The 20,798-nt window shown below is 48.3% G+C and overlaps 1 protein-coding gene across 1 annotated transcript; it reads right to left on the reverse strand.

Moving 5' to 3' along the window:
* Nucleotides 1–2,663: 2,663 nt before the first annotated feature.
* On the reverse strand, nucleotides 2,664–17,864 carry FBXO3 (F-box protein 3). The gene is made up of 12 exons (XM_044681846.1): nucleotides 17,740–17,864; nucleotides 15,308–15,397; nucleotides 14,419–14,582; nucleotides 13,086–13,200; nucleotides 11,928–12,132; nucleotides 10,876–10,890; nucleotides 9,772–9,817; nucleotides 7,775–7,859; nucleotides 7,151–7,273; nucleotides 5,616–5,731; nucleotides 4,492–4,682; nucleotides 2,664–3,717 (listed from the first exon to the last, which is right to left on the reverse strand). Exons 1-12 carry the CDS (start codon nucleotides 17,862–17,864, stop codon nucleotides 3,592–3,594), a joined length of 1,401 nt encoding a protein of 466 aa, XP_044537781.1. The 3' UTR covers nucleotides 2,664–3,591.
* Nucleotides 17,865–20,798: the final 2,934 nt, after the last annotated feature.

Below are 20,798 nucleotides of genomic sequence, written 5' to 3' on the forward strand. Positions count from 1 at the left end.
CCTGAAATCCAAGACGATCCAAATCTCCCAACCCGTAGCCAGCCCTCAGGGCATCACAGAACCGAGCAGGCGGCTGGCTGCCGCCCAGCCTCCACTTAAAGCTTAATCCAGCTCTTTCAAGCTTCTACAAACAGACGTGGAGACACGTCCGTAATCCCGGAGGCGGCTCGGAGAGAGGTCAGCCTCCTCCCAGCCAGGACGTCCCTTTCCCGATCCGCAAGAAGCACCTGCTTGGCCACTTGTGGTCCTCCACGGGAGCGGGGGGGGGGGGGGGGGGGGGGGTGCTACCTGTTGTCCGCAGAATGTTTTTCAAAAGCCGCCTGGCCAAGCTCTGTGCGACCCAAAGCACCCTTGGGGAGTTCTATTCAATAAATATGCAAACCCTGACCCACCCCTTGGACTACCAGCCCCGGGGCTATTTCTTGACCCTAAACCTCCTCTTCACGTTCATACCGCTGATCAGGAAGGGAATTTTGAGGAGGCAGCTGAGTAGCCCAGTGGATGGAGAGCCAGGCCTAGAGATGAGAGGTCCTGGGTTCCAATCAGACCTAGACTCTTCCTGTGTGACCCCCATTGCCCAGCCCTTACAGCTCTTCTGCCTCTGAACAAATACACAGTAATGATTCTAAGACAGAAGGTAAGGGTTTTAAAAACAAAAAACCTACCAAAAATAATGTATTCCATTCTCAGCAGGAGTGTTTTTTTCCCACAGCCTACTGTGGCTGCCTCTATTGGCGTGTATCTATTTATTGACCATGCACCTCTATGGATCTATTCCAGATTTCATTGCTATGTGATTCACAGGAATACAATTCACAGAAAGATATTTTAATGAAAATTAAGTTATGGGATTCACAGGAATACCCATAACTTAATTTTCATTAAAATATCTTTCTGTGAATTGCTGTAGCCAAAAAGCAATCTAAATGAATAGTCTCTAGAGCTGGATTGGAGGACCCCAAGGTTAACCAGGCTGAGGGTTAACCAACAGGCTCACCTCCCCCCCAGGGCCTGACTTGTCTCACCACTGGAGGAAAGATGGCCCCAGGGCTGGCATGTGGGCCCTTTAAGGGTGGACAGCCTGGCATGGGCCACCCAAAGAAATGAGCCCAGCTGGAGCATTTTACAGCCCAGAGGGATTCACCCAGAGCAGGGGGAAGGGAGACAGGCCGGTGCCCAGTTCCAAACCCAGCACTTGCTCCCTACAAGGGCCTCAGGAGCCCGTAATGCTTTTGGGGCATCTCTGCCTCTGACAGCCCACCTCACCAGGCTTAGACTGGAAGAGAACTTAGTGGCTATCTGTATTACACTGGTTGTGACATTCAAAGGCACCTGAAGGTCACGGTCATTTTTGGGCATCTTCCATATGAGGAAATTGAGGCACTGCAGACCTCTCCACATCATGACTAGGCTTGACTAGTTTACCAGGACACTGCGAGCCTGGAGTCGCTTGGCTGGGACCAGGAAGAGCAGAGGCCATTTCGTGCAAGGGTTAGAATGTTGTCTTGGGAGGTGATATTTAGCAGGACCCGGATTCTGGGTTGGGAAGGGCTCCAATGACAGCAGTCTGGGGGGCTCGAATCATCCACTAATGTTCCACAGCTCAGCTCTGTGAGAGGTGCTTCCTACACAGCAGAAAGGATTCATTCGTTCCCTTTGGCCCACTAGGGCAAAACCAGAGGAGCAATGGGTTAGAGGATGAAGATTTATTAGCCTGCACCAGGGGGAAACTTGTGACCAAGTCTGTTTAGGAGAATGGCATGTTCTTTCAGGACAGAAGCTGGTGTTTTAGATGTCGAGGGGCTACACACACCTCGGGGAAAGGTACGCCAGACTTACTGCTGGCCGGCCAAGGTGACATTACAGAGCTCCTGGGAGGGGGAGGGTGAAGAGATTGTGCAGAGGAAACCGAAGCAGCAGAGAAGGGACTTGGCCAAGGTCACACAGCTCCCTCCTAGATCCTAGAGAGGCAATTACAATGAAGGAGCTTAGCGGCTTCCAGAGACTCCTCTTCCTGGTGGGGAGCAGTCCTGGCTGATTTCCCCATTTGTGAGTTTGGCTGCTCCAGCCTGAGTCTGGCTCATGATGTCATTCGCTCAGGGTCTATGGAAGTGGCTCTGAGCGGTGGTGAGAAGCCCCCAAAGCTCAGGGAAGAGCAATGTCGTGCTGCCACCTGGAGTCCTGAGCCGTGCCACAGCAGCCAGAAGTTTAGAGGATGCTTCTTAAGGTTTGCTCACAGAGGCTGAGAGCAACAACCCTATTTGATCCACAACTGTCTTGGGGGACAAGGTCTTCAAACCTTGGGGCCCCAAACCACATCCCCAAACACAGCAAAGCAAAAGAGGAAAGGAGAAGCACTCGGTTCTAACACTAACGGGGCAAAGAAGCTGGGGCAAAGAAGCTGGATCTGCCTGGGAAGATGCCACCCAGGCCTCAATGGAGGCCCTTTTGTGCAGCCTAACAAAGTGTGTGTTTGAGCACTACAACACATACCACCAAATGGTCCCAACCCAAAATAATGCGGAATAGGGTCTGCTGGATTCCATCAGCAATGTTGACCAACCTCTGCTTTAAAAAAGCAAGGCAAATGCTCATTAGCATCCATTTAGAGATCAAGAATAAAGGTTTACATGTGGTATAAAAAGATGAGATAAAAAACGGAGTTACTTTTAAATATGTGATTTTAAATACCTGGAAGATTTCATTCCAAATTCAGAATCTGATCATTACAAAAACCCATCAGGAAAACAAATTTAGTCTTAACATAAAATTCATGTCACTTATCACAAAGTTAAGACAAAGCGTATAAAGCAGAAAAAAATCAGAAATTGTATTTACAAATGCATATGCCGTGTAAGTCATTGCCAAGACTACTCCAGTTAGTAGTAATCAACATGGCATGTGCTTTAATATACCACATTTCAAAATTACTGCTATGTTAAAAGGTTTTTTTAATCTAAAATAAATTCAAGGATGGATTGTCTTCAAAGAGAAAAAAGACCATTTTGAGTTGCCAGGTCACTGACGTCAACCATGAGAGGTCCCAGGTGTCTCCAGTGGGTATAAAATGGATGGACAGGGTGCTTTCTGATGGATTCCCTGGCTCCCAAGGCCTACTTGCAAGTAGTTCAGTTCCTCCATAGATGACTCATAATGGCAGGAAAGGATAACCCAAGGACTGAAGGAAGCTGGTAGGCTGCTCAAGCCGAGAGTCTCCCCTATCCTGACTGCTGCTCCATTAGCAGCAATGGTTGTAGAAAGCCACCCTCCCTGCCATCCGCCACCCCCCACCCCACACACAGCCAGCTTCTGTAAATATTACAAGGACAAAATGCTTTCAACAAGGCAGGACTATCAGTTCCTCAGCTGGAGGACAATTTCCTATCTGACATGAGGAAAAGGAAAGGAAAGAGGCCTGGCCTTCCCTTCCTCCCTCCCTCCCTTCCCCTCCGTCATACAGAAAACACAAACAACCCAAACCAACTGCTAAGATAAAGTGTCTGGTGGACCCCAGAGCTTGGCTGCTCTGTCCGCTGCCCGGAGACGTGCCGGAACAGCCCGTATTTACACTCTCCAGAAGAGCCTGGGCGCTCAGGTGTGCCGAGGACAGTGGCCCGTGGGAGGAGAGAAGTCCAGGAGCCGGGGCTGGTCCTCAAAGTTCTCAGAATCCGTGGACTCCTCATCTTCCTCGATCACGGCACACTCATTGTGTGTTTCCTTGGAACAGAACGACACCATTGAGTAGGACACCTTCCCGATTGATGGCAGCAGACTTTTATTTATCCAACATATGACCCTACAGGGCGGCCCTAACAATCCCGACACGGCCCTATGGGCAGTGCCTTGTGATCCTCACAGGCTAAGGGACAAAGGGAACAATTTGGTCCTAAGAGAACATGTCAGAGAGCAGGGAGAGCGAGCCATCATCACTCCAAGGCTTCCCCAACCATGGGGGCCAGCACAGGCTTTCCAGGACGGCAGATGATCTGGCCCATGGGCGGGGGGCGCCAGCTCTAGCAGGAGAACTCCGGAGGGTAAGAGGGCTAGGTCACTCCATTAGCTTTGGTCTCTTCGCCTTTAAAAGGAGGGTTTGGATTAGATGAACCAGGCCCTCTGGTCTCCATCTAGTATCCCTTGGTTAGGAGGGGGTCGAAAGTAAAGCTTTAGGCAGGGCGGCCTCTGCTGGTAGCTTTGGGAATGGCACCTGGACCTATCAGAATAAAGATGGTAGCCCGGCCCTGCCTCCCTCCCAGCCTCCCAAGGGCTCCCAAAAATGGGGTGGAGGAGGAAGCTGTGAGCTTCTCTGCCTCAGAGGACTCCACAGACTACCTTGGCCTGAGGAGCAGTGGTTGAGAAGGCCTAGAGCGCCACCCTTCCCAATGGCTGGTTGTCAGCATCAGATTATTTTTGTTTTGTTTCTAACCAGGGGGGTATGGCTTTCTGGTCTATATCCTGAGAAAGACAAGTGGCTCAAGTGCTTGGTGTGCTTACCCTTGGGGTGGTGGAGACCTTGAATGTGGGACACACCATATGAAACCTGGGAATGGCCACGTTGAATATCCTGTCCTTGTAGTAAAGAAGGTGAAAGGTATAATGTCCTTCCATGTATCCTGATGTGGTGGAGAAGGTGGTACAGCTGGTATATTCATATACCCGGCCCGGGCTGAGGATGGGAAATTCTCCTGCCAAGAAAGACGGTTCATGAATAAAATTAGAAACACTTTCTCATCCTTTCGGACAGAAGGCAAAAGAGAGGGCCCAGATCTGTGATTTCACTGGTCGATTCAGGAAGCTCCTGAGAAATTCCTCGGACCCCCTCCACTAAAGGTGGCTAGCCTCTGTCCTGTGTTGTGGCAGCCTTAGAGCTAAGTCTGGGCACAGAACTAGAACTTGGGTTGTCTTGTTGGCTCCTAAGCCACCTCCCGGTCCCCTATTCCAGGAGGCCACTATGAAAAAAGATGAAAATTTTTAAAAGTCACTAGTAATTTACACAGGGCCCCAGCTTTGACAAAGGGAGTTTAACAATATAGCCCAAGGTACAAAAGGTCATTAGGAATGAGAGTCCCTTCAATGTTCCACAGGTGTGAATATCCTTGAAGTCTAGGGAAAATCAGCTCAGAGACCATAACTATTCTAGTCCTGTTAATTGAGAGCCTTAGCTTTATCCTACTTTGTGCAAGACAAAATTATATAAATATATTGCTTTAAGAGGTGATTAAGGACCCTTGGCAGTAAAAGGGTACCAGTATAATTAAGTAAATCCTCATCCTGAAAACTAAACCCATACCAAAAAAAGCAATTGATGGTAAGTAAGCAGGACTGGAAAGACTTGAAGGTGGCAAATAAAATCTAGTTACTGGTTCATTTGGATTCTTCTTTACCATGAAAATTATCAGAACAGATCCAAAGGAAAGGAATCTTAGTTTCCCCAGCCCCATGCTATATGTCACAGCCCAAAGAAGCCAAGAGAAACAGGAATCACAGATAAGCCACAACCTGAATCACTCCACACCTGGAATAGGGGATGATTTTCAGGATTGAAGTTATTAGGAAACTCATCCATAACCTTTCCAAAGATCACAACAGGGCCCCTGAACCCCAGCTCTGGTACGTACCCACCACACCAGGGCCCTGGACTTCTTCGATTTCACCCTTGGCATTGGTGATTCTCCAGTATCTGCTGTCTAACTGACAAGTCTTCTCTGGGAGAGCATCCTTAGACATCTCAATCCTAGAAAAAATGGGGGAAGCGGGCATTTAATTTCTCTTTATAAGGAACTGGATCCAGACCTTTAATGAACAGGGTATTTGGAGTATAATCTTAACCCAACTCATCTGCTCCTGCCACTTCTGACAAGATGAAGGGGATCTCTGAAACCCGTATGGAGGACACGTCAGAGCCACCGAAACACTGGAGATTGGCAGCAGGGGTCTGACATGCCTAATACAACTCTTTTAATTTATTTTTTACTTCTTTAAAACCCTTCCTTGTACCTGAGAACCAATCCTGCAGATCATTCCAAGGCAGAAAAGCAATAAGGGCTCAGAGCAACTGGGATGAAGTGACTTACCCCAGTCATATAGCCAGGAAGTCTCAGGTCTCTCAGGTCAGATTTGAACCCGAGATCTTCCTTCTCTAGGCCTGGCTCTATCAGTGCCTGAAATAGCCCCTTTTAAAAAAGCATTTCCAACCCCGACATGTCCAGAGGGGCTGTGCTGGCCCCCAGTGACCTATGTGGGCAGCGAGGGCACCACTCTTCTCAGTTGGGACTGACTTGCCTGTCATTCCACACTACAATGGAGTTGCTCAGGCCCTGAGAAGGGATACATGCCCAGGGTGTTAGAATGAGGCCCACCCCCCAAGGCCTGATACCCCACACTGCCCCTTGGCCCTTGTTTAGTTACCAAACAGTGATGATAATTAGAAATATAAGAGCAGACAGGGCAGAGGAGTAGCCCTGGGCTTCAGGGGTCCCTCCATTCATGCTGGTTGTATGACCCCAGTAAAGTCACTCAGCCTTGGTGGGCTCCAAGGCCCATTAGCCAGAGTGAAATTGAGCTAGAAGAGGAAGGGTCTCACCTGGAACTGCCCCCCCCCCAACCTTTAAAAAGTCATCAAAAGTCATTGCATAAAAACAGGTCTAGAATGTAAACTCTGAACTGGAACCAAGACATTGACAATCCAAGACAGGTAAAGGTAAAGCCCTTTGCGAACACCCTGCAGCAAATTTTTTGGGGTACCTGCCTGATCATAGATAAGAAAATTCATCCAACCAACATTTTTTAAACTGCTGCTACATAAAATGCAGTATTAGTATCCATCTCCTAAGGGACATATTCAATCATCTATAAGGGTGTGCATATCTGGAGATCTCTTTTATAGATATACTTAAGCTTCTACCACTATCTAACACATTCAGGAAAAAGTACATCCCAAGAACATATATTTGACAACTTGAAAAGATTCATGGACTGATTTTGTGATTCTAAAAGATTCTTTTAAAAAAAATATACCATATGAGCACAAAAGAGAAAAATCTTAACAGATAGTTCTACTACATGTTATTAAAAAAAATCACAAGAGTTTATTATACAATGTTTAAAAATGATAATATAAAGTGAACCAACCTGAACTGGCCCTCATGCTCACCTGATTCGGTAAGTAAAGAAATAGTGAGGTGGATGGACAGAACTGAGCTCTGGCAGGAAGGATGTAGACACTGACACTGTGATGTCTCCAGTTGTTGCCACACACCCCTTATCATGAACATACCTGTAACAAACAAGGAAAAGGCTTCTTTCTGAACTGATGGCAGTCCTCTGAGATTAAAAAATAACAAAGAAAGGTAGTGTATGGAAGGAAGCATTGCATGCTGAACCACAACTGCATGATCAAAGTTAAAAATCAATTTCATCACAGGGACATTTTTTCCCTCCAGAGTTACTGAAAGGCATTTAGCAGGCAAAGCCCATTTCTTTCATCTTTGTCCAGCAGATCTGGAATTCAGTCATTTACCTTCTACTGTAAAAGATGGTAGAGTTAACAGGATTCCAGAATTTAGAAATAGGCTGGTGTTAGAAAAGATAAACTACTAAAATCATATGGACTATATGTACATACACACACACACACACACACACACACACACACACATTCCCCTCCAAACTAAGTAATAGTGCTGATTTCCACAAGATTCAAACAAAGCCTTCACTTGTGTCGCCTGTTGGGCCAGCACCCTGGGAGCCAGGGGAAAGAACCAGAGCATGGGGATACCTGAAGATCTGGTCTCGGATGATGGGGTAACCCCCTGTGACAACGTTGTGCACGTAAGAGGTAAACCATTCAGAATAGGAAGCACCTAGGAGAAGAGCAAAGACAAAGGCTTCACCAAAGCAGCTCAGCCTGCGGATCACTGTGCCTGGCTTCAGTCCTCCTTTGGGCCTCCTCTCTCCTTGGGGCACTGTGTGCCAGGGCTCAGCGAGCATTCCTCTGGCTGGGGGTGCCAGTGCCAGCAGAGTCCTCGAGGAGGGAAATAAGAGCTCAGCTGCAGTGTGGGGTGGGGGATAGAGAACATCGGAGGAAGGTCTGGATACCCAGGCAACCACGAGGCCCCTCCGATCGCTCCATCGTCGTACATGGGCCCTCTCCCCTCATATGCATGGTCTATGCCTGCCATATAGACTCTATCTACATGCAGCCTTGTTGGGATGTCTGGGGGGCTTGGGGGCAGCCCCTCCCTGGGGAGGGAGCAAGACTGTGGCCCACACTCGCTTGGGGGCTCTGATGGCTACACAACTGGAGACCTGCGAGGAGCATTCCTTGTGAAAGTCCAGCATGGGCCTTCCTACCTTGGGGGACGGGGGAAACCCTGCCGGCTCTAAATCCATGAGTTCTAGGAGAGGCTCTCCTAGTTTAAAATTTAAAGTTTAAAATATTGGTTTTTAATATTCCCTTCTGGGCCTCCCCTCCCCCGGAGAAAGCCCTGAGGAGCCAAAGGAAGTCGGCCCATTCCATGGGGCACGCTGGGCCCTTTGTGTCTTCGTTTGGCTTCTCAGAGGCTCAGCCAAGTTTCTTTCTTTGAGGGAGCGTAAGGACCCGCTGCCCCCCCGCGGGCTGGCGCTGCCCCCTTCTCTGGCCATGGACGCTGCGGAGGGCACTGTGGGAGCGGCTCCTTCCTCCTGACATCTGCAGGAGCTCAGTGCCAGGAGACAAACCCGTACTGACTTGGAAAATGAGTCCTTCCTTTTCAGACAGCAATGGGGGCTCCTGCTCCGGGGGGGCGGGGGGGCTTCTGCTCCGTAAAGCCCCTCTCCAGCAAGCGGAGGGCCATCAGGGGCCTGAGCCCACGAACGGGCCACGCCACTGCCTGAGCACCCACCATGGGCCACACCGGGCCGGGCCAAGAGCCAAGAAAAGCGAGGCCGCCCCTGCCGGAGGAGCTCAGCAACAACCTGGAGGATCAGGAGGGCTAAGCTGCCATCCCATCTCCTCTGCCAGTGCCAAGAGCGCCCATCCAGCGGGACGTGGCAGGACGGCCAGCGAAGGGAGCAGCACCACCGGGAGCCCGCTGTGTGTCTCTACATACGTGTGTGTACCATGACCAGTGGTGACACTAAGCTATTAACAACAAAACAAGGTTCCGAGATAGCCGGGAGGGACTCGTGATCGGGTTTTCCTTGGTTGGGTGATGGGTGTCTTCTTCCATGGCATAAGATGGAAATCTGTACTGCCTGACAACTCTGGTTTAACCCATGTCAGATATTTACCGCCTAAGGGAGGGGAGAGAATCTGAGTCACAAAATGGCAGACAACAATTGTCAAAAATGGTTTCTACACATCACTGAAAAAAATGAAATGAAAAGCAGCCAGGAGAATGAAGAGACAACTCCTTTTTTTAACAGAAGCTAAGCAAGAAAAGAACACCAGACAAGCTGAGAAGGGCGCTCCCCTCCGAGCCGGGCTGACTGGCCATGGTGTCTGCTGCCCTCCAGCGACTGAGGTGTATCCCTGAAACCTGTGCCCGCAGCAGCTGCCATTCCAAAGGTCCATAAAGGAACATGTGGAAGAAAACCAACCTTCATGTGGCAAACAGAATATATATATCGGCCATAATTCTACCTCTTGTCGTTCAGACCAAGTACTTACTTTCCTGAAAGAGTTCACTACCATCAGTCAAGTGACATTTCACTAGGAACTAGGTACAAACAGTTCTTTCCTAATGCCTTTTTGGGTGTGAAGTGAGGAATTAAAAATAAAAATGTTTTTCCTACCTGTTATAAACATATCAATTGCCGACGGGTTCCGAGCCATCTGGTCCTAGATTAGAAAAGGTACATTATTTTTGAAAAAAATCAAATTCCACTTGTTTCTAAAAGGCTTTTCACCCAGACACATTCTTTCCTGGAGCCAAGTGATACCCACCCACCCCTGGCCCACTCCTAAAACCCTCCCCTCAAAAAATAGCAAACTGGAGGCATGGCTGTCATTGCCCCAGTGTTAGGGTCCTCTCCTGCGCTTCTCCTTGGGCCAGAGACCCCTGCTGCCTTAGATATGGGCTTATGTACTTATTTTTTCACAAAAGCCAGCCAATCAGAAAGTTAGAAGAATCCTGGGTTGAAGCCTAAGGATCAAGGCCTAGCTAGGCCACTGATCCCATGGGATGCTGGACAAACCACTTCTCTTTGGGTCTCAGTTTTCTCAACAGTCCCATGATATGTTTCACTTTCCTATTTCAGGGGAGTGCTATAGGGCAAAAGAGATAAACCAGGGCTCATGGTGAATTTTAGGGGTTACAAAATATGCTCTGAACACTGGTTTGACCACAAGAAACCATGGCTCTTCTAAATATCCAAGTTTAAATGGAGCCACATGTTCCAGAAGGCTAGGACATTTTCTCCTGGTCTCTGGTAAGGAATCCCCAGTAAGGAAATTCTCTCTTCCCATACAGATTAATACCTGCTCTGCTGGAACAGTGAGGGGTTGTTACTGGTTCAGTCCTTCCACCAATATGGAATAGGCACAGGACTCAAACCTCTCCTGGATGCCAAGGCCACGCAAGCGACTAAGCCATCCTCTGTCTCTCATTTTTCCATTTTCATTTTTTACATAGTAAACAGGGTTTTAGAGTTAAAATCACATGTGTAACTATTAATGAAGGATTCTACTAAGATCTACTTGAAGGGGACAAAAGGAAACACAACTAAGATCACATAATTACAAATGTGAAATACTAGAAGCAGAAATGAAAGTATAGGGAAATGTTTGTATGGCAAGAGATTTGAATTGTCACCCCAAGGGAGGATTATAGCTATGAAACAAAGACAAAAATACAACCTTCCTCAAAGAAATATTCAACTTTAAAACACCTTAATTACCTGCAGTTTAGGAACCTGAAAGAAAAAAAAAAGTCAACAGCAGTAGCATTAAGACAGTTAAACAATCTTAACCTAAAATTATTCCAACTAAAACCCTTCTCCAAGATATGAAAGTCAGATCCCTAAAAATCCTCAGTTTTCCTTCTTGTGATCTTAAGAGCTTTTCTAAATCTTCCCCTCGGCACCTAATACAAACCAGGTTATGGCTTAGAAAAGCCTCTAGATCAGTGGTTCCCAAACTTTTTTGGCCTATTTACCCCTTTCCAGCAATTAATAGGAAAGATAAATGCACTTGTGGCCATCACCGCCTCCCTGGATCGCTGCAGCACCCACCAGGGGGCGGTGGCGCCCACTTTGGGAATCACTGCTCTAGATGGAGCCCACCAAGACTCCTACTTACAAATTTAATATGTTTTATCACAAGTTTTTTGCCCTTTTGAATTGATTTCTCTGAATTAACATTAAAAAGAATTTCATTATTCATTGAAAAATATTTTTGGAATGGCTGAAAAAGTTGTACAGGATTGTGATGGAAATCTACTGTCTTGTAAGAAATGAAAAGCAGGTTGATTTTAGAATATGGAAATACTTGCATGAAATAATGCTGACTGAAATGAGCAGAACCAAAGGAACTTGTGTATAATATCAGCAATATGTAAACGTAATTGTGAACAATTAAGCTCTTCTGAGCAATGTGAATAGTTGAATCAATTATAAAGCAAGTTAAGGAAAATGCTATCCACTTCTAGTGAAATAATTGATAAGGAAATATGCATTGTAAGAGTCCATATATATTATTTGTATCAAATGTTGGCCCTTTCTAATGCGAGGTTGGGAGAGAGGGAGAGGGAGACCACTCTTGTGGTCTCAAAATGGGACAATTTTTAGAAGAAAAATAAAAGACTATGTTGTCCTAATTTGTTTAAGACATATTAAATCCTGGAAAGTCCAAGGATTGTGGCTGTGTGTCTTCCCAGATTAGTCTGTCCACCTCAGTAAAAGATCCATTGCTATAACTACATTTTTAAAAAGGCATATGAAGTCCTACTTACCGGACACTGATAGAAGATCTCGTATTTATTGCGGCCTTCGACACTCTCCAGGGCCATATATTGACTCAAACCGGTGTGTATGCAGAAAGTGAGGGGAAGACAATGCTTTAGGCCCTGCCTCTGCAGGAATCCTCCGGCGGCCGTGTCGATGTCCAGCAGGTCCTCTGAGCGGTAATGGTTGGAGAGGGCCATGCTGCCCATCAACCTGCAGTCAAAGAGGAAAGCACGGACGCCCCCAGTGACGAGCGGCACGGCCTCTCTGTCGCCCCTCTGACGCGCAGGTGGCACTGCTCTGGCTAGCGTGACCCGAAGGACCTGAGTGCAAGTCCTCCTGGCATCAAGCCCGCACTCTACAGAGCCCGACGGGCTCGGCAGGAAGCCGAGGGGACCCCAGGCGCTGGCTCCAAGACCTCCAGAGTCTGCCTGAAACCACTGCTTTGGAGCCGAAGCCAGGAGAGCTCCCACAGCCGCCCTGTCTCTGCTGGGAGCTCCCCATCTCTGCAGTACAAGTGCCTGCGACCCCTGCACGGCACTGCAGAGAGGGAGATTCTGACTCCAGAGGCCTGATTCACCAATTCACTAATGCCCAAAGTGAGGAATTGAGCCAAGAAGACGCAGGCCTTACAGTCCCCCCTTCTGTGCCTCCCAGAGAACTTGCCCAAACTGACCCACGTCCATATAAACACAAGGCCTAGTTTCAAGCTGGGCATGTTCAAGACAAGACTAAGTGGTAGAGAATGTTTTGAGGAGCTGAAATCACAGGCGAGAGCCCCAGCCTGCCTTCCTCGGGATCCACGAAGCGCCAAGATCCCACGGCTCACGTTTGAGAGGTCTGCAGCTCGGCTCCTTTCCAAATTGAGAGGAAGTTGTCCCTGATCCCCCAGGGCCTCTCCGTGCCTAGGTCTGGCCTTCCCTGTCAGCTGCTCAGCCAGGGAGGTGTCAGGGAGGGAAGAGCTAGCTGTGAGACCCTGGGCAAGTCACTTCACTCCAAATGCCTAACCCTGACTGCTTGTCATCATGATACAAAGATGGAAGGCAAGGCTTTAAAGAAGAAAAGACAGCTGAAACCTCCTTCCCAAGTGAGGCCTAAGGCCTGCCGCCAGCCCACCGTGAGGGGGGGCTTCCTTGGGAGAAGAGGGACAAGAAGAAGGGCCTTACCCAGGAACCACCAGCTTCTGTCCGTTGTGGATCCGGAAGGAGCAGCGATAGTCATTGGGGAGCTTGCACCCGATCTGGGCTTCCACGGCGTCCAGCTCCCGCTCCTCCACGCTGTCTGCAAGGAGAGAAGACCCAGAGACGGCGAGTGAGTGCTGGACACTGCCGGCCACACAGCCCGGCGGACAAGACTTCCGATGAGAAGGCGCTGCGCCCGCCTCCCCCCCCCCCCCAGCTCCTCTGTTCTGTCCGTACTTCCTGTGGAGAGAAGGGAAGCCTCCTGTGTGCGGACGGGACGGCTCTCCCTGACTAGGAAGGAACACTGTAAAGCGGCCCACTGAGGCCGGCCCTGGGGCTGGGCCCATCTTCTCCGCAAGCCCCATTTCCCTCCCAGGAATGCCGGGAAGCAGCACTGTCTGCACTACAGGCGGGCGTGGGGCGAAGCTGGGTGGCGCAGGAGAGTGAAAGCCAGGTCCAGAGCCTGGAGGTCCTGGGTTTAAATCTGGTCTCAGATCCTTCCTAGCTGTGTGACCCTGGGCAAGTCACAATCCCCATTACCCAGCCCTTACTGCTCTTCTGCCCTAGAACCAAAATACAATACTGATTCTTAGACCCAAGGTAAGAATTTAAAAACAAACAGGGAAAAAAAGGGAAGTGTCCTGGAGGGGGTGGAGGACTACGAATTAAATGAACTTGGATTCAGAAGATTTGGCTGCATCACTTGCCAGCTTTGGGTACTTACTTGGGCAGGTGACAAACTTTTCCTCATCTGTATACTAGAATAAATAATTCCCTTTTATTTTCTGCCTTTTAGACATCATTATTATTATTCTAACAAGCATTTCTACTTTCTAGTCTCCTAATCGAAAAAATACTTTGCCATGCCAAGATGCCAAGGACAGCAGTAGAGTGTGGGGTTTTTTCACAGAAGTATCAACTTCCTATTTACTTAACAGGGATTTACAGACTCTGGGGATCCAACTGTTCTTCAAATGAAACTCTCCTGGATCCCACAACTGGGCATCTATGATGGCAAAGAGGCCAAATCCAGGAAGGATCCACATACACCAAAATATTTGTAGCAGCAGTGCTTGGGGAGGGAAGGGATAGCAAAGAGCTGGAAACAAGCAGGAAGAGAATGGAATACTGCTGTACTACAAACCAGTAATAATCTCCTGAAGTTCACCTCTCTACCATCACTGCTTGGTGGTAGACTATGAGGATAGAATGGTGCAAGAATCAGGAAGGGGATGTAAAAGACTATAAATGAAAATAAAACTTTAGAAAGTTTAGCCTCTTTTTAACAGTTAAAAAAACGAACACACATTCCCAATACCTTTCAGAGATCCGATCATCCTTGGACACCTCTGCCCCAAGTATCTTTCCAAATCATCCCAGGCTTTCTTAAGAGTAGCATAATGTTGAATGTATCTTCCTAGATCAATATAAGTCTCTTTGAAGAGAGATTTCCAACTCTTGTTCTTCTGTGTTTTTTCTGTCCTAAACAGACAAGAATAAACATTTGAGAATTTTATGAAATAGCAGGGGCATATCACCCCTTATGGGGCCACTTTCACTTCTATAAAGTATTTTGTTCACTAGAATATGATCAATTAAATGATATGACTAATATTTAATTAAATAAATATTAGGTTAAATACTGATAGCTTAAAAACAAAGGATTCCAAATGCTTTCACATTTTTAACCAGCAAAGAATGGGAAAGAATGTAGCAGAAAATACAATATGCAAAATAGTATTGTCATCATTGACAGGTAAGGAGGCAAAAAGTATTTGGGTCAGGAAATTATTCTTATTTACCAATTACATGTAATAACAAATTTCCATGTAAGTTTTCCTCATTATTATGATCAAACTTATCTCCCTCCTTCCCTTCCTAGTGCCGGCAGGCTATTCAATCTGGGTTATATATGAATTAACATGCAAAAAATACTTTCATATAACAATATGTCATTGTAGCCAGGTAGTAGAGACCAGAAAGTGACCTGGGTTCAAATCCTGATTCAAAAATACTCAATAGCCACATGACTCAATTTAAGCCCCCTCTCCAGTTCTAAATCTAGGATCCTTGGCTGCTGTCAGGCAAAGTCAGGAACACAGGATGCCATATTTGCCTCCAAACCACTTGTAAATTGGTTGAGGTTCTTTTGGCTATTGATGCCTTTTTATTATGTGATTCATCATTTATCTGCCCAACATACTTACTCTGATAAAAGCCAATACTTTTTGCAATGTCTTCTCCAAAGGGGATCATGGTTGGAGAGTTGGTTTAATCTTCGGCTAACACAACTGCAACTGCAATATCAATCAGTATTGTGATTAGTTGTGTAAAACTACCCACAGGAAAACAAAGAATTAAGAACAAGCTGCGGGTGTATTTGCTAGTCTAATTACCTGGAGAGCAATGGAATGAACCCCACATATTAATAAACTGAAACCCACAAATGTAATTTAAACCCCATGAGAGTCTACAAAACACACACCTTTGTACTTGCCTTGGCAGCAAGAACCTTTCCTACCTTTGTGAGGGAGATAATCATCCATTTTATGTAAAAGAATACAGTTAGGGCAAAGTTTGGACAAAATATTGTTATGCAGTTCTCTGCTAGGATTCTCAGCCAGTGAGTACACACACAAAAACACAACCACTATGGCCACTACTACTATAGCTAAACTGTTTTGAGACACCTCATTTATGGGTTTTTGTGTGTAGGGAATATACCAGGAAGCTATATCCCTGGAATATTTTCCTTAAATTAAAAACAAATTTATACACACATATACATGTGCATACATTATATATAAACATATTTACATACATATATACATATATAGAGACCTGTATATCCTGGTCTAATTTTGCCTTAAAAATGGGGTAGCCCTGAACACTACTATTTAACTGTAGTAATTACTCTGATAAGAGTCCAGCTATGAAAGGGGTCAAATTCAAGAAAGTCTTCATAGGTATCTATAAGTTTCATATTAGTGATGCTTAAATGCAGCAAGATTTTTAATATTCCTTATATTCACAAATTTCTAAACATAAAAGTTCTCCACAGTTAATATGGCCAAAAAACTCCCCCCCCCCAAAAAAAAACACTCCCCAGGAGTTTTGGATTTAAAAGTTGTAAGGAAAAAAGATGATTCAACAGCCCTCTGGAACAATAGGCTTGTGGTCTCAGGTTTGGGGCTGAGTGTCATAAAATACATAGCGAGTCCTTCATTTCATTTCCCTTGTATTTGTTCAGCACACATCCTAGACACTTTTGTCAGGGAAAGAACACTCTTCTGGCTTAAGAGAGGGGCATGGCTTGGGGAGGGGGTCAAGAAAGGTAGGTAAGGTGCCAGCCTGAAGTCTCCCTGCTTTCCCCATGGCCTGGCATCAGAGACCAGGCCCAGGAGGCATTGCCATCCCCAGCCTGACCTCCTTCCACATGGTGACTGCTTCCCCCAGGAAAGGCAAAGCCATGCTTTACACCTCCTCCTGGCCTTGGGTTGTCCCCCACCCTCCTCCAGGTTGGACAGGAGGATTAAATCTATTTAGCAAGGATCTTGGACATAGAGTGTCCCCATCCCAACAAGGGTGGCTGGCACTTAAGGCCGGTAAAGCCATTTACAAGTGTTGACCCTTTGACTGTGGATGATTATCATTATGTTGTAAGCTTTGTCTTTCTTGGCATGGTCAGTAGTTGGCCCACAGAAAGCAGAGAGTGCTTGGCGACAGACCCCAAACCCCAGGGAAGTAGGGGTCACCCCCTAGGTGCAAATAGGACCATTTTACAGATGAGGAAACTGGCTCCCTGGGTAAAGGACCTGGAGGCTGAGCCAGGTCTGCAGCCGGCTCTTCAGAGTTGTCGATTACAGATCTGGTAACGAGGCTCTGAGCCCGGTACCTCAGCTGGTAAGTTTCAGGAGGTCCTGGTGGGTTTCCAAGCCCATGAGGAGCTCTCCACGGTATGCACAGCTCGCTAGAGGGCTCTAGAACCAAGGTGTCGAGGTCTAACTGGGAATCGCATGGCAGGACGCCGTGGCCAGAGATCAAGGCCAAGGTCAGCAAGGCAGGACTGGAACGGGGTCCTCTGAGGGGGCGCTGCTGGGGAGGGCACAGTTGGAGGACGTGGCTCCCCCTCCCCCTTCCCCGGAGAACGGGGTCGGTCCGTGACCTCTCCAGGGCTGTCCTCCAAGGTCCTAAGTGGGGTGCTGCTGCTGACTTGGGGAGTGGGGTTGCTACAGTTCGAGAAGCTGACGGGGCAGTGCCAAGGCCAAGCGGTGTCCAGTTCTTCGGGAGCGTTCCCGCCCACATTGACCCGCGGCGGGGGCTCAGTGAGGGAGCTGGGGTGGACTGGCCTCGCTAACCTTGAGCCTCAGTGTCCTCATCTGCAGAATGGGGGCGTCAGGCTAGAGCCCCCTCGGTCTGGCAGTGTCCGCGGTGTCCCGACGGCCGAGGGGGGTCCCCGTCTGTGGCTGCACAGACCCCGGGGGAGCTGCGCTGTGCCTGGGTCCCCCCTCTCACCCGCGGGGCCCCGCGGTCACTGAGGCGGGGGGCTCCGCGGGAGGCCTGGGCCGCGGCGGCTCCGAGGGGTGGGGGGAGGGGAGGAAGCGCCCGGATCTGCCCCACCCGCCTCCGCCCCACTCACCTGACTAGGTCCCGGTAGTCCAAGAAGGAGAAGATGAGCAGCAGTGGGTCGGTGGGCAGCAGCTCCAGGTTCAGCTCCGGTTCCTCCGCCCCCAGCGCCGCCGCCGCCACCGCCGCAGCCGCCATCTTGTCAGGCCCCGGCTCCGGCCACACGCCACGCCCCGGCCACGCCCTCACGCCCGGGGTGGGGGGGTGGGGTTGGCGGAGGAGGAGGGGAAGCGCTTCTGGCGTGGGGCCCGGGACCGCAGACGGCGCAGCCAGCCCGGGGTGTGGGAGGGGCGAGGGGAGACGAAAGAAGAGAGGCAGGGGGACCCGGGAGAAGTGGAGGAAGGATGAAGGGGGACCGAGAGAAGTCAGACGGGGCGGCCCCGGGCAAACCAGGAAGGAGAGGAAGAGGAGAAAGGAGAGAAGACAGGCGAGGCGGTCCCGGGCTGACCACAGCGAGGACACAAAGGAGAAGGTGGGGATGAGAGGGTGTGGGGGCCTGGGCAGAAGACCGAGGTAGGGAGAAAGAGAGAAAAGACAGCCAGGGCAACCCTGGGTGCACGGAAAAGCCAGAAGCCTCCGCACCTCTTATGAGGAGACCCCTGCTCGGAAGTGGGAGGGGCGCACTCAGCCCCTAGCCAATCCACTAAAGCCGAGCAGGATACCTTAGTGGAGGAGCATCGCTCCTATCTCAGCGGGGGTCCCTGAAGGGCGGGGAAATGGGGGGCACGCCCTCTTTCCGTGCTGCTGGGGGCGTTACCCGACGGTGCTTCCAAGTCTTTAGGAGGAGTGGCAGCCGGGGCCCCGCCCCGCCCTGCCCCAGCTGCAATCCAGGAGACTTACATCTCCCCACCCACTGGACCACCCTGCCATGTCCCGCGGGCGGGGAGGGGGTGTTGGCCTGGCTGCTTCGACTCCCACCCACTTCTTAGTTAATCCGCCTCCGAGGGGTGGGGAGAGGGGAGGCCGGGGATCCCCTCTCCCCAAATCTTTTCTTAGGCTGACTCCTTAGTATCTAACGCGGGGTCTACCCCTTACTTATCTCCTTGCTATTCTCAGGTACTTCAAAGTCAGAAGAGCTCGAAGTGCTCAGCAATTGAGGTTAAATGACTTGCCCAGGGTCACACAGCTGGGAAGTATCTGCTAATGTCATTTCAAAGCAATTCAACTCAACTGAACAATTTGCTACACTCTTGATGTTGCTAAAAAGAAACACTCTCTGCCCTCAAGGAACCTGCAGTTGACTGGGGGAAGTCTCCGCAAAAATTTTCCAGCTTGGCTTCCTTTCAGCCACTATTATTATTTTATTGTATATTGTACCTCAGTGACTCACTGTTTCTTATACCCCGGCCCATCTCCTTTAGATCTTTCTATATGTGGTTTTTCTCGTTGGAAGGGGCTGTTTTATTTTTTCATCTTTAGCACAGCGCCTGGCACATAGAGGGTGTGTAATAAATGCATAGAGATCCCATTGTCTTAAAAACCCTTCTCGAAACACATTTCTTCTGAGGTGCTGAGTCTCCTCTCAGGCCCATCCCCAAATTTCTCCAGCATCCCTGAATAGGTTCCCTTTTCTATCTAGTTCTGTGCTCAAATATATCCTCCCTGCTTCTATTTGCGATCCTGCCTCCAAATACCCTCCTGTCCCATTTCTTGACCCTTGTCTACAACTACTGCCCCCAGAATTCCCAGCTTCTGATAATGGCTGCACAGTCCCCAGCTAGAATCGCATTTCTTTCCACTCTTGCACCAAACCTGCGTTCACTTTTCTCAATTTATGTCACAAGTGAAACAAAGGGGAAAAAAAGAAAAACTAGGCCGATGTGAGAGTCACTTTAAATCTGAGCCCTACACAGCCCCAAACCAGTTTGTGAGTTATCCAGTGCTTGGAGATGGGTGGGAAGAGAGCAATAAAGGGAAAGTGATTTTCCTACAACAAACAATCCCAGAATCTCCAACACCAAAGAGACTTGCCCTTTGATCTAGACTCAAGAATATAAAAGCCCTTTTTTAGAATTTTAAGTGGGTGCTCTAGAGACCCTGGGAACCACCTTGTAGAAATCCTTTAACCTTGTTCCTGGTGGCATTTGTCTTTTGATCTTAAACTTTTTTTTTTTGATCTCCTGGACCCCTGTTTAGTCAAAGGATTTTTTGCTTGAACCTTTGGGCTTTTGCACCATAGGCACATACGAGGACAAAAACTCCTACAGTTTCTCTTCTAAGTTTTCACAATACTTCACATAATGTAAACATTGGTGGTTTGATGATCTCTCAAATACCTTTGACCATTGCTGAGTCTAGACCAGTGATTCCCAAAGTGGGCGCCACCACCCCCTGGTAGGTGCTACAGCAATCCAGGGAGGCAGTGATGGGCACAAGTGCATCTATCTTTCCTATTAATTGCTATTAAAATTTTTAAAAATTAATTTCCAGGGGCAGCTGGGTAGCTCAGTGGAGTGAGAGTCAGGCCTAGAGACAGGAGGTCCTAGGTTCAAAACTGGCCTCAGCCACTTCCAGCTGTGTGACCCTGGGCAAGTCACTAGACCCCCATTGCCCACCCTTACCACTCTTCCACCTATGAGAAAATACACCGAAGTACAAGGGTTTAAAAAAAAATTAATTTCCAGGGGGCTAAGTAATATTTTTTCTGGAAAGGGGGTAGTAGGCCAAAAAAGTTTGGGAACCACTGATCTAGACCATCCCCAATGGATGCACCGAGCCATTGAGATGGAGGTGGTTTCAGAGGAAGAACAGTAAACATTATCACCACCAGAACTTTTCCACTAAAGTATATACATACATAAATATACATGTACATGTGTGTGTGTGGAGGGCAATGAATGGAGAAACTAGGTGATGCAGTGGGTAGAGCACCAGACCTTGAGTTCAATTTTGACTTCAGATACTACCAGTGTGACTCTGGGCAAGTCTCTTAATCCTGTTTGCTTCTATTTCCTCATCTGTAAAATGAGCTGAAGAGGGAAATAGCAAACCGTTTCAGTATCTTTGCCAAGAAAACTCAAAATGGGGTCCCAAAGGCATAGGTCTGACTGAACAAAAAAAAATGTTAGTCTC

Source organism: Gracilinanus agilis, chromosome 6 (assembly GCF_016433145.1).
Source record: "Gracilinanus agilis isolate LMUSP501 chromosome 6, AgileGrace, whole genome shotgun sequence".
Taxonomy (NCBI): domain Eukaryota; kingdom Metazoa; phylum Chordata; class Mammalia; order Didelphimorphia; family Didelphidae; genus Gracilinanus; species Gracilinanus agilis.